The 13,620-nt window shown below is 46.8% G+C and overlaps 2 protein-coding genes across 2 annotated transcripts; both read left to right on the top strand.

Moving 5' to 3' along the window:
- The first annotated feature begins 8,074 nt into the window (after window positions 1–8,074).
- LOC117841552 (GDSL esterase/lipase At5g33370) lies at window positions 8,075–9,983 on the top strand. The gene is made up of 4 exons (XM_034721961.2): window positions 8,075–8,430; window positions 8,568–8,695; window positions 8,781–9,023; window positions 9,127–9,983. The coding sequence occupies exons 1-4, from the start codon at window positions 8,193–8,195 to the stop codon at window positions 9,625–9,627; spliced, it is 1,110 nt and encodes a 369-aa protein (XP_034577852.1). The 5' UTR covers window positions 8,075–8,192; the 3' UTR covers window positions 9,628–9,983.
- Window positions 9,984–10,715: 732 nt separating this feature from the next.
- LOC117841553 (haloacid dehalogenase-like hydrolase domain-containing protein At2g33255) lies at window positions 10,716–13,384 on the top strand. The gene is made up of 5 exons (XM_034721963.2): window positions 10,716–11,119; window positions 11,244–11,286; window positions 12,118–12,178; window positions 12,337–12,471; window positions 12,866–13,384. The coding sequence occupies exons 1-5, from the start codon at window positions 10,741–10,743 to the stop codon at window positions 13,064–13,066; spliced, it is 819 nt and encodes a 272-aa protein (XP_034577854.1). The 5' UTR covers window positions 10,716–10,740; the 3' UTR covers window positions 13,067–13,384.
- Window positions 13,385–13,620: the final 236 nt, after the last annotated feature.

Here is a 13,620-nt window from a genome sequence, read left to right as displayed (position 1 = left end):
CAATAACATGGGTTAATTTGAAGAATTGTGCATGCTGGTTGGTTTAGAATTTTTAGTCAACCAAACGGAGGGTTGAAATATTATTACTGTTATTGTCCATGACCTATCGCTGACAAAATATTTGTTAAATTGCGTGAAGGGTTAAGTGGTGGGAACACTGCTGATTACTACTCCTTCTGTCCTAAATTACTATTTGTTTTAACTTTTCTAGTTACATATCATATATCTAGGTGCATAGCAATCTAAAAAAGCTAAAAATAAATAGTAATTTGAGACGGAGGAAGTACATTGTTAAGTTCCACCAGTTGCATCGGTTCAACTCAACTCGTAGCCGTTGCACCATCGCTGTTTACTTGTGTGGCGTAGAGTAGTCAGAGGCTATTCTACCACACATACTGGGTCAGTGGGTTGTGTCACGCATGAAGAGAATGAAATTAACGTAGTACATGTGATGCGGACTGCACAACCACTCCTCCGATGTAAGGAGAATACGTCGATGTATCCGTGTGTAATCTTCTGTAGATGCTCTTTTCTTTCGTAATGCATGGTTGTTTCACTGTTACTTTCATCCGAGGCTGAGCAAGCCTACACTGACGTCCGTCGTCTTAGTTGTTCACCCGTCACAGGACTAGCTCGATCTCATTCGGCTGTCCCATTTGACCCGAAAGCCTTGGGGAGAAGCCAACGCTAGCTACGTCGTACTTGTCTACTTGAAGGTAGTTCAGCAGTAGTATATATTTGGCATTCTGAAGAAGGAGAAGGAAGAAAAGCAGCCAACACGCTTCGCTCTGTCGTCAGAATTTTAAAACGAAGCGACAGACAGTATCTAGCTACAAAGTACTCTGATCGAATCATCTTTTGAACAAAATGCGTGTATGTCCATGATTGTGTAGTGGTTGAGGACAGCGAACAGACTTTGAGGTCAGAGTTCAGAGACGATGGTAACAATATTTTGGAAGCTTAAAGTCGTTCAGCGTGGCAAATGAGCTTCATTTGAGCGATGCATACATATTGTAATGAATTACATGCAGAGAAAGAAATGGAGCTAGTAGAACAAGTATATGTTTAGCATTGTATTACCCAACCTGATGAAAGCGTACACACCGTATACAACAAACAAGCTATCGTACATCTTAGCTGCTTGTCCCTTTTAGCTTTAGACGCACTGCCAGCTGCCTTCTTGTCTCTTCTCGCATCAGGACTTGTGTTACCTGCTGCCGCTTTGTGTGGTGAGAAATGAAAATTGAAATATAAAATGACTAGCTAGCTAGGGAAGAAATAATATGGAAACGGTTCTCTGTATACATACTATACCTAAACACGAGACGTATACTGCAGATCTGTCGTGTATACGTTGACGTAGACGACCGACCGAACGGCCGGCTGGAAATAAGTAATTTTAAGTCTTGTTCGCAGGCTCGATCGTTTAACCTAATTAAAATATACGTGACGTGTACATGTAGTAGACTCTGCAGGATATCAGTATTATATTCCATATGTGTATATTTGCGTATATAGATGGAGCTCTATTTTGCATATGCAATAATGGAGCAACAATGGTCCTGTTTTGGATCCAGAGGCTGAACTTTAGTCGGCTAAAAATTACCCCCTGATGATCCAAACAGCAGGGCTAGGTGGGCTACAGATTAGCTAACCCCCATTCATTAACCCTCCAAACTCAGCTAACGGGAACTAATTTTAGATATAAATAGTAAAAGACAATGAATACCCTCCAACTAAAATCTTACTATTTTTTCTCCTACATCCTCTAAGGATAGAATGGACTTTTACCAATAAAGGGGTTAAAATTTAGCTTTGGCTCCAAACAAAACAAGACTAATTCTAGCCAACTAAAATTTAGACATCTAAACTTTAGCCAAAGATAAACTTTAGTTTTAGTCCATCCAAACATGCCTAATATAACGTGCCGCTGAGACATGCACATCAAACCGCAAAGCCATGGCGTCGTCGTCCCTGCTAGTCGGGCATTAATTTGTCACGTACCGTGTACGCTGCAAATTGCAATCATATAGCCACTTGGTATACACGTATTTTACGTACGTCCTCGCCACGTTGCCGAATGCAAATTAAATTAAAGCCGATCGATCTTGGCAAGTATGTACACCCGATGGGACATTTTAGTTTGGAAGCCGATCGAGATAAGCTAGCTGATGAGATGATGGATCGGTGGCTGTTTGGGTCATCGATCCGTTAAAACGTAACGTTCCATCGATCACTGCACGCACAGCAGGTCGATTTTGGCCCCCAATAACGTTGTACTATATGACCTGTGACAGACGAGATCAGAGCACAACAGGCATAGGCAAGCATGCCGAGAAGAGCTCGCTCTCTCGTGCCATCATGCATCGATCCATCACTGTCGTCTATGACTCGATGTTGTGTCCCATGGCAGGCAACTAGAGCCTCCTATACGTACTGCGGGCCAGCGAGATAAGGCCATAACAGCTAGCTAGCACTCTTTCTTCCCTGTCACTGCAGTGGCGCCTCCGGCCACACTCCACGCCTCCACGGCACCGCATCGCCTTCGTGTATTTGTACGATCAAACGGCCAGGATCTACGCGGCTAACCACCATAGCGCGTTGGTTCCCTGTTCAGTTTCAGAGTGAGCGGTGGTTGGGGTGGTGGTGTGAAACGGGACAACTGCTTGTTGCGTCGTCCCTATGGCTATGTGTGCGTGATGTTTCCTTCTCAACAGAAGCTCTCTCGATCCCAAAAGGAACAAAAAAACAGAAGCTCTCTCCGTGCATCAGCGCCCACGTACGTAGACTACTCTCTGGTCTTATACTGGTATTTTTATACGTCGTGTGCTACCAAATAAGCTTGTCTTTTGCAATATATACCAGACGAATACATTGAAGATTGAACAGAGGGCCGGTTTCCTCTTGCCTTTTCTAGAGATCTAGTGCTGATTGAAACACTACTCCCCAACCACCAAGCGGACTAAGCTTATTTTCATGGAATACGCAGTAATTAAGAAGGGGCAAGTAGTGTTCATGTTCCAATGGAAAAGTTGCTTTATTACCGAAAGAGTTTCAATAAGATAAAATGTTCAGAAAATAATGCTAGAGCAAATTTGCTATCCATCTTTTTCAATGAGATAAAATGTTCTGAAAATATTACCCTACCTTTTCTCTAGTTTTCACCTGATGGTTTGCACTCTGAGGTAAAACTAGAGAAAAGTACATTCCTTTCAGATCAGCACGGGCGGTTGAATCGATTGTTGCACAGTGTACATCAGTTGTACTACTGCTATTTCTGTTGGATGTGCGAGCTAGCTAGCTAGGCCACAAAGTCACGAGTCTGCATTATTCTCATGTTATATATGCAGAGTTTTAATTAAACTTTACACATAGGATTATTTCTTATTTGTCGCTGTGATGGATTAACAACCTTGATTGTCTTCTTCTATCTAGTAACAGGGGATAGATGATCCAAGCACTTCTCTCATAACCCATAATTTTAGTGGCACTAGCTGAGCGAATGGTAACATTATCCTATGAGGATCGGAACGGGCGAGCCTCGTTAGGTGAGTAATGCACGTCTTATCTCCTCTGCACTGGGTTGATTTAGACATTTTATATATTGGTCTATGCTCAAGACACTAAGACAACCTAATACAAGACTCCTACATTTTGTTTTTGTTTCTAAAACTCGCAACCTTGTGTTGAAGTTGAAGCAGGGGTACGGTGACGAACTATTTAAAAGACTATAACAGATATGCGTTGGTATGCTAGCTAAGGGGGTGTTTGGATACGAGGTGTTAAACTTGAGCAGGATCACATCAGATGTTCGGATGCTAATTAGGAGAATTAAATATGAGCTAATTACAAAATTAATTGCACAGATGGAGTCTAATTCGCGAGACGAATCTATTAAGACTAATTAATCCATCATTAGCAAATGGTTACTGTAGCACCACATTGTCAAATCATGGACTAATTAAGCTTAATAGATTCGTCTTGCGAATTAGACTCCATTTGTGCAATTAGTTTTGTAATTAGACTATGTTTAATACTCCTAATTAGTATCAAACATCTGATGTAACAGGTGCTAAAGTTTAGCCGTGGGTATCCAAATACCCCTAAGACTTGCAAGTCAGAGCAATATAATACGTGCATATATTATATATATATTTCTGCGTTGCATTGGTTTTATATATATAGCAACGTCTTGGCCGAACCGATGGAGTATAATACGGGGGGCGAGTAGGTGATCGCTAGCTACTAATAGTATACAGGTGAATACTGGTTTCTGGTAGTGTACTTACCTGCATGTATTATACAAGTATATACCGCCTGGCTGTGTCACGCACTCACACGGCACGGGACGGGAGTAACGGAAGTAGATCCAACAGCTCGTAGGTAGGAGGGGTCATGCTGTAGTAGTTTGGCAAACTAAGTCTGAAGCACAGCTGTACAACTGTGAATGATTTTTTTTTGTGAAAAAAAAAAGTGAAGCCGTCTCCTAGTTTCAAACGGTGCAATGATGGCAAAGGAAGTGGAGAATACGCATTGTGCTTGATTGTACATTTGTAGTCCATAGTTCATGCAGTAGCTCCAGTTGGGATATGGGTGTATGCAGTATGCGCAGAGTACATTACGGACTGAAAGTGTCGTCGTCTCGAGGGGAAAAAAAACATACAAGAGAGACACCGGGCCCGTGCGAGGCAGATTGATCCAACGCAACAACTACCTGGGCTGGGCTCGGATGTTTACGTGTTGTGATGATATATACCCCCACACGACAGCTGTAGAGCCCAACAACGCCGCGGCCTGTATCATTTTGGCAGGGACGGCCCGCGACTGATTCGAGCAGTGTGGTCCCGACAATGGGCCCATTTTCCATCCACCTGACCACAAGTTGGCCCCACCCACCCGCTGCGGCAGCCACGTGGTACCCTGCGCCTGAGGCCACTGGTCATTCGAGCCCGACTGCCCGAGCCGTGGCTCCTCTCCGCGCCTGGATCCGCAATTACTCCGCTGCCGGTGGGTGGTGGTGGAATCCGCTCGATCCGTCCGTCGATCTATCCACGGAGCTCCACCGGGAAAAGAAATTAAAACGAGGACCAATCAAACCAGGCAAGCCCAAGATTTCGCCGCCGGCCGGCCGGACTCTTTCTTTACCGTGCCGTACCAACGGCCATAAATAGCCGGTGAAACGGGTTGTCCCTCCCACGGCTTCGGCTTCCACCGGCCACCGCCTCCACGGTCCACGCACGGCACGGCCCCAGCAGCCCAGCTACGCACGCAGCTTCATTGAGTTGCCAAGGTAAAAAGAGAAGAGGAAGAAGAAGAAGAAGCCGGCTGATGGCTCCGTTGCACCGGCTGGCAGAGACTCAAGACTGCGTCATTAGGGTAGGGAAAGCCGGATACAGCGACAACGACCCGCGATCGCAACAACGTCGTACTATTAACTAATTAAGAAACGACGATCCATCAAACAAAGCTTGGCGCCATTCAATCGCGCCAAGCCGCCGATCCAGGTGTCAGGCATCAACGACAACGAGGGAAAACCTTGGAAGCGCATCGCTAGCTGTTGGCCGCCTACGGGCTACGGCATTATGGTGTGGAAACGGGATGGATCACTTGCCTTGAAATGGAGCTGGCCAGACGATTCAGAGGAAGCCATGCTGCGGCAGTGTTATAAAAGAACGTAACCCACTCCAACCACATCCATGACGGTACAATCACACAACACGCGGGAAATGACAGCACTGAATGTCACTGTTCATCAGCTGCGTTTGGGGACGTTTGGTTCCCTTTGCTTATTTTTAGCACGTGTCGTATCGAATGTTTAGATACTAATTAGAAGTATTAAACGTAGACTATTTACAAAACCCATTACATAAGTGGAGGCTAAACGGCGAGACGAATCTATTAAGCCTAATTGATCCATCATTAGCAAATGTTTACTGTAGCAACACATTGTCAAATCATGAACTAATTAGGCTTAATAGATTCGTCTCGCCGTTTAGCCTCCACTTATATAATGAGTTTTGGAAATAGTCTACGTTTAATACTCCTAATTAGCATCTAAACATTCGATGTGACGGGTGCTAAAAATAAATCACAGGAACCAAACCAGACCATCACAGTCCCAGATCATTGTGCTGTGTGATGCTTGAAATGGGCTTCAGTTAAGCTTTGTAACTGTAATGTTAGCATGATACTGGGTAGTAAAAGAGATGCAGTTTTAACTTCTACATATATACTGAGAGAGATAGTGACATCCTAGGCAGTAGTAATATGCATGTACTTGACCTCTGAGTGTCTCTGAGACCCTGACCAATTCGACCGACCGACAGGATGAGAAGTAGTAGAAAATTCTGTACTTCGACTGACGTCGTCCTAGAAGGCTAGATGAAGATGGGATCCATCTCCCCCTGCTCTTGTTTTCATCCTCCTGTCCAGGGAACATCGGACTTCAATGGCCTCCATAAGATGGTGTGCCTGCACACGGCGTTATTACGCCAGGTCATTTGTAATTGCAGGGTACTTCTCTGCCTCCTCCACCTGCAGTCCCACTCTGTAAACACACAGAGAAATTCCTGGCGCAGCTCACTGTTTTTCTCTCAAGAAAAAACACAGAGAACAAACAGTGTTCTTTAAAAAAAAAAAAGAAAAACAGTGTTCCTCTGGTGCATATCATCTGAAAACTTCACATCGACAGTGAAGAAAAGAAACTGATACAAAATGTGCTCAAGACTAGTATATGAGAAAAGGCTGCGGTAAATTCAGACTTGAGATGACTCAAAAGCCAAAACCCTAAACCCAAGTATACAAGAATGAAGAAGCATGGACGAAAGTGATGCGGTCTGATCACACATTCAGTAGTAAATGCAGTGCGGTTGAGGGTTGGGAAGGGCCCCTACTCAGCTACTATACTGCCTGCCTTGGACAGATTCAGTTTCCTTAGATTTCACCGATGGACATTGTGATCCATAAAATCCTAGCGGCAATCTTATAGGAGCAGTGCAATGTATAGTGTCCTTCGATTAGGTAGGTGGTACGACCTGGTGCCGGTACGCCTATTGATGCTGCTCGGTGGTTTTTAAGCTGAAGTAGATGTCTTGAGAGGAATTCCGATGGACGGAGTAATAACTTCACACTAGATGGTACTACATACTATTAAGCTAGCAAAAATGGTAACATTTGATTTACTAACTTGATTGCTGCTGTGTGAGATGAATTGAAAACCATGGACAGAACAGGTGGCCCTGCAACAAGGTTCAATGGATCATCATTTCCTAATATTGTCACGGACAGATCAGATGCGGTTTTTGTTGCCTCCGAACTCCATCGATATCGTGCGTGTTCTACTGAAGAGTTGCACACAGTGACACACGGCAGGAAATGAAGAAAAAAACAGCCGCACGTGGGGTGTAGATGCAAGCTACTCATCCAGATCAATCAATCTTACTGCTCACTGTCAAGGTCTCATATATAGTAGCTAGCTACATAGTCCAGCTCATCTGATCGATCTAACCCCAGGCATCATTACATGGACGATAAGATAGATCCAACTGCCCTCATGAATACCCTGTTGTAACAATCTCTGTTAAGCTCCTGGCGCATTCCTTTTCAGCCCGGGTTGTTCAGCCAGTAGAACCTTCAGAATGCAGTGCATTTTCAGAAACCCAAGTGATGAGCCGCTCCCAGCAGTTGAGCTTGGCTCTTTGCCATTCAAATACATCTTGCCACGTTCTTCATAGATCCATGTTTTCTGCAAGGAAACTCCGAGATACATCTCCTCCTGTACAGTTCAAGATGGTGAGCTCGCATCAGTTGTGATGTGAACTTAACGTCGTGATTGTGCAAAACTGGAAATAAAGATCCAATCTGAAGTTGTGACCAGATGGAACGAAAGCTCAACTCCACTTGCAGAACGAAAGCTCAGCACAGAATTAGAACCAGAGAATTGATTAAGGCACAGAGCAAATGGAGAACAGTGAACTAATGACGGGCACCAACCACGGATCATATCATCATATGGGCTCTCTCAACAGTCACCAGCATGGGGGCAAGATGGCACTATAAAAGGGATGCGATGCGACGCTGCAAGAAGCGTCACTGACAAGCGCAGCAGCAGCAGCTGAGCCTATCACATCACATCACATCACATCACATCACATCAGCATAGCAGCAGGCCACTGACAAGTGCAGCTGCTGCAATGGCCTCCTCGTGGCTGGTCTTGGTCCTGCTCCCCTTGCTCTGCCTGGGGACGACGCTGCCGGGCTCCGACGCGGCCCGCGCCTTCTTCGTCTTCGGCGACTCCCTCGTCGACAACGGCAACAACAACTACCTGCTCACGGCGGCGCGGGCGGACTCGCCGCCGTACGGCATCGACACGCCGGACCACCGCGCCACGGGGCGCTTCAGCAACGGCAAGAACGTGCCAGACATCATCAGTTAAGTCGGATAGATATACCTGCATATGCATGCATGCTGTCTCTGAAGTCTATCATCAGTAGAATTGCTAACAGTAGTGCACATTGCATGCATGCTGTCTCTGAACTCTTGTTGCCGGCACCGCATGTGCATGCAGGTGAGCACCTCGGCGCCGAGCCCGTGCTGCCGTACCTGAGCCCGGAGCTGGACGGCGACAAGATGCTCGTCGGCGCCAACTTCGCGTCGGCCGGCGTCGGGATCCTCAACGACACCGGAATCCAATTCGTGCGTCTCGCTAGCTCTGAACGGCCTTAATAATGACTTAATCATGCTGAATAATATATGAAGCTAACATCCAGAATTAATATAGGCCAACATCATCCACATCTCGAAGCAGCTGCTCTACTTCCAGCAGTACCAGAAGCGCCTGAGCTCCCTGATCGGCCCGGAGCAGACTGCCCGTCTGGTGAGCGGCTCGCTGGTGCTCATCACCCTCGGCGGCAACGACTTCGTCAACAACTACTACCTGGTGCCCTACTCAGCGCGCTCCCGCGAGTTCTCCCTCCCCGACTACATCAACTACATCCTCTCCGAGTACAGGCAGATCCTCACGGTATGCCGGCCCTCTCTTCTTCTTCTTCCTGCCGCATGCTGACTGGGATAGATGACAACGAGCTGACGTTCGACTGCCATGAACGAACGAACGACCTGTGCAGAAGCTGTACGACCTGGGCGCGCGGCGCGTGCTGGTGCAGGGCGTGGGTCCGATCGGTTGCGTCCCGGCGGAGCTCGCGCTGCACAGCCTGGACGGGAGCTGCGACCGTGAGCTGCAGCGTGCGGCGGAGATGTACAACCCGCGGCTGATGGCGCTGCTGGCGGACCTCAACGCCGGGTACGGCAGCGACGTGTTCGTCGGCGTGAACACGCAGCGGATCCACAACGACTTCATCGACGACCCCAAGGCGTACGGCTTCGAGACGGCCACCCAGGCGTGCTGCGGCCAGGGACGGTTCAACGGGATGGGCCTCTGCACCATGGTGTCCAGCCTCTGCGCCGACCGCGACGCCTTCGTGTTCTGGGACGCCTTCCACCCCACCGAGCGCGCCAACCGCCTCATCGTGCAGCAGTTCATGTCCGGATCCGTCGACTACATCGCGCCCATGAACCTCAGCACCGTCCTCGCCATCGACCTCCAAAAGGAGCAGCTGCGCACATGATTCATTCATCGATCGGCCAGTAGCAGTCGCGTTCGTTCTCAGCTTGATTATCATTCGTGCTTGCATTGCAACTTGCAGTTGCCATGCCTGCCTTTCTTTCTTTCTCTCTTTCTCTCTCTCGAGGTTTTGAGGGTTTCGTCAGTACGTATTTAGAGATAAGTGCTTCCCCTGCTAGTGTCAGTTCCAAATTCGATCAGTTCGTTGTCCAGAACATGTCATTTTCAGCAGCAGGTTTTTCTTTCTTTCTTTCTTTCTTTTCTGTCCGTGTTGTTGTGCATGTGTACGGGTGGTGACCATATATATCCCATCATATAGGCCTTTTCTAGTCAATATATAATTCTTCAGAATTTCAAGCAGCTAGCGGTGTGGTTTTCCTTGCTTTGCTTGCTTGACTGTAAAAGTAAGAATCCTACTGTAATGCAGTTGTGCTAGCAATTTCGACACGCGTTAATTTTTAACAGAATAAATGTTGATCAGAAAATAAAGGCAAGGCATTCATATATGATGGAACATGCATCTCGAGGTTGAATCGGCGGGCGTCCTGGTTTTATCAGCTGAGAGCCGTACTGAATGCAAGCTGCGTGGTTTGACACTCCAACGGGATGTAACACTGGAGGAACCTTGGCATCGTCCTGTCAAATAGGCAGGTGCACGGTACCGTTGGTACTCCATACCAGTGAAGAATTGAATAGCCTCCGATTCAGGTGGAGTAGTTTGTGGGGGTCAATGGATGCCGGGCCTGCACAGTAAGACGATCGTGAGCAAGAAAGGACAGACTCCCAGACAGCCGGAAATTTGCATTTACTGCGTGGTTGTAAATTAAACCAAACGGTGAAATTCGGCCGTACACGCTCCGCGTAACTTCCAAACGTAACTTTTAGACACAAGTAAAGTGTGCGAGCCATGCACGTATGGTAACTGAGAAGACGTAGTTTCGTAATACGTAACCACCCGATGGAGGCGCTAACGCGCGGCAGGTCGCCACTGCTCACTGTGAGAACCACCACCAGTCCACCACACTGTCGGGCGCAGCCCATATAAAGGCATAATAAAGGAATAAACCCACCACAGCCTCCCGGTACGGGCCATCCAGCGGCCCAGATCGCGCCACGCATGCTCCCCCGCCTGCTCCAGGGCCCCCTCGCCGCCGCGCCCCTCCCCCTCCCCTGCCGCCTCGCCGTCGCCCGCGGCATCCGGGCCATGTCCTCCGCCGCGCCAGCGCCAGAGCCGGCCCAGCGCTCGAGGCGGCCGCTGCGCGGGGTGGTCTTCGACATGGACGGCACCCTCACGGTGCCCGTCATCGACTTCCAGGCCATGTACCGCGAGGTGCTCGGCGGGGACGCGGCCTACGCCGCGGCGCGCGCGGCGGGGGGAGGCTCCGTCGACATCCTCCACTGCATCGAGGGCTGGGCGCCCGACAAGCAGCGCCACGCGTACGAGGTCATCGCGCGCTTCGAGAAAGAGGGGCTCGACCGACTCCAGATCATGCCCGGTGAGCGCCCCGCCTGGCTTGCTGCACGGTGGATTCTAGTTTATAGCGCAGGCGCTGTGCTCTACTGGTTTGGCATGTCATCATCGGTGTGTGTGACTGCTTGCAATTTGCCCTGGGTTTGCAGGGGCGTCAGAGCTATGCGGGTTCCTGGATTCGAAGCGGATCAGGTCAGTGCTTGCTACATGCTACCTCAACAATTTTGCTGAAATTGCTTCCTTCGGATTGACTGTGAGTCTTGTTTCATGGTATCGATTTGGTGTCGTATCCACCTGGTAGTTTCACCTCCACAGTCCACACCTAGTTGCTTCAAAGCTGATGATGATCCATTTAGAGCTATGCTGCCTGAACCATTTACTGATTTACAGTTGATTCCTAATATATGATACATGAATGGTTGCCAGATGATAGGAGAAGTGCATGTTTGATTGCAAACTTGATGGACGGAAACCTGACATAATAGCATTGCCATGGATTCAGAATCTGTAGTTACAGTGTACTGTTCACTAAGTTTAGTATAATGTGATTTAGTATCGTCTTCCATATTCTTGTCTCTTAAAATAAATCTTATACAAGCAGAATGTTCTGCAAGACTTTTTGTGCAACTACCAGGAGCTATATATATATTCATATATGGAACAGATCATGTATATATGATTCAATAAAACCATGTGCTTTCATGCTTAAATATATTCTAACAGATCATGTATTGTGATTCTGTGGCTTTGCTGCCTGTGCAACCATAGAGATAGAGTGATCGGAAAGAAGCTGGCTAGCATCACTGCATCAGTGATGTACTTCTGTGCGTTGAAAAGCTGATTTTCACTTCTTCGATGGCCTTTTTGTGGCTACCAGAGACGATTGTGTTGGTTGACAGATGCCATTGAGTTCATGGCTACTGTCTAGCATGTTGGGGTGTCACTATTAGTGTTTCCTACGAATCTTTTATTGTGATAGAGATGCATATGCAGCTTTTGATTCTTGACCTCAACTTTTTGCAGAAGAGGTTTGATCACCCGTAATGTCAAGGATGCAGTTGATTTGTTTCACCAAAGATTTGGTGTAAGTTGTTGCATTACCCTAATGTTGCTTGCTTATACATCATGCTCATTTGGTTATCTGTGGTGTCCTGTATATTTGATAATAATGTGGCAATCCTTTTTTTCCAGACTATGGTATACGACTCTATTCTATAACTGTGTCGATTGGGATCTCTGCAGATGATGTTTGCTCCTGCACTGAGCAGAGAATTTCGCCCCTATAAACCAGATCCAGCTCCATTGCTTCACATTTGCTCCACTTGGAACATTCCACCACATGAAGTGATCATGGTCGGTGACAGTCTCAAGGATGATGTGAGCATTCTTCATCTCATTATGAAATGTAGCATTTAAAGGATTGCTTATAGTAGTACCTTCTTTTCGATGGTTTCAATTAGCATGATGCAATAACCAGAAACCAAGTTGCACACTTCAAGCCTACATACAATTGCTTCATAACCTTTTTCTTTCTGAATATTCACCTGACTCTGCTTGAAGTTATATTTTCATCACAGCCAGGAACCAACATAAATTGGTCACTTCCATAAATGCCCACTAAGTAATGTTACTAGTTCCTGAGGTCCTCTTTTGCTTTCTTGCTAAGCTATAAGCTGAAGTTAGTGTGCCATTTACATAAGCTAGACTGCTACAGAACTAGAACTGAGCATTGCGCTTTCACCTAAATACTCACCTTTTGAAGACTTTGCAGGTTGTTTGTGGAAAGAGGGCAGGAGCTTTTACTTGCTTACTTGATGAAACAGGGCGATATGGCCCACATGATTCTTTGCCTGAGGAAGTCAAACCTGACTTCAAGGTGTCTTCACTTGCCGAAGTATTCACCATGCTGGAAGAGAATTTTGATTTGGCACCAGCAAATTTGACACCAGCATCCGCTGAGAGTAGAATATGACATAAAAAGTTCTAAACAACATTGTTGTCTAACGTGCAATCGGCACCACAGCATCTTGAATAATAATGATTGGTGGATAATGTTGGAGGCGTTTCAACTTTCAAGTATCGGAAGCCCTGCTGCAGCCAGAAGGATGATTGCTGCCACAAAAGTGGATTCTCTTTGAAACAATTGTGCAGTGCTTCCATTTGTTGTAAACCTATCACAATGGGTGTAGAGCACTAAATCAGCTCTTGTGATTTAGTGACTGGAATGACCATGAATATCTGGGAGTTCAAAATACATTAATCCAAGCTGTTATGCGTGCCATTTGTTCAATTGGTTTGTTAGTCTCGTTCACATAGCATCGATCATAGGTTAGTCTTGTTCATGATGCGACGAGCACTATTTGCCTTTGTCTGGAATTGAATTCTTTTTGTACGAGGCACTTGGGCAGCTACTGATTCATATTAGTAGCCGGGATGTTTTACTGTCGAATCATATACTTGTTTGGCATATACTTGGGCAGCTACTGATTCATATTAGTAGCCTGGGAGTAGCAAGTTGCCAGCACG

Source organism: Setaria viridis, chromosome 1 (assembly GCF_005286985.2).
Source record: "Setaria viridis chromosome 1, Setaria_viridis_v4.0, whole genome shotgun sequence".
NCBI classification, from domain to species: domain Eukaryota; kingdom Viridiplantae; phylum Streptophyta; class Magnoliopsida; order Poales; family Poaceae; genus Setaria; species Setaria viridis.
This window is presented reverse-complemented; position numbering and strand designations above follow the sequence as displayed.

Excerpts from the sequence above, each read along its gene's own strand:
- LOC117841552 (XM_034721961.2), top strand. The coding sequence starts at position 8,193 with ATGGCCTCCTCGTGGCTGGTCTTGGTCCTGCTCCCCTTGCTCTGCCTG. Across the intron at positions 8,431-8,567 it reads GAACGTGCCAGACATCATCA|GTGAGCACCTCGGCGCCGAG; the intron begins GTTAAGTCGGAT and ends ATGTGCATGCAG. Across the intron at positions 8,696-8,780 it reads ACGACACCGGAATCCAATTC|GCCAACATCATCCACATCTC; the intron begins GTGCGTCTCGCT and ends GAATTAATATAG.
- LOC117841553 (XM_034721963.2), top strand. The coding sequence starts at position 10,741 with ATGCTCCCCCGCCTGCTCCAGGGCCCCCTCGCCGCCGCGCCCCTCCCC. Across the intron at positions 11,287-12,117 it reads CTGGATTCGAAGCGGATCAG|AAGAGGTTTGATCACCCGTA; the intron begins GTCAGTGCTTGC and ends AACTTTTTGCAG. Across the intron at positions 12,472-12,865 it reads GTGACAGTCTCAAGGATGAT|GTTGTTTGTGGAAAGAGGGC; the intron begins GTGAGCATTCTT and ends AAGACTTTGCAG.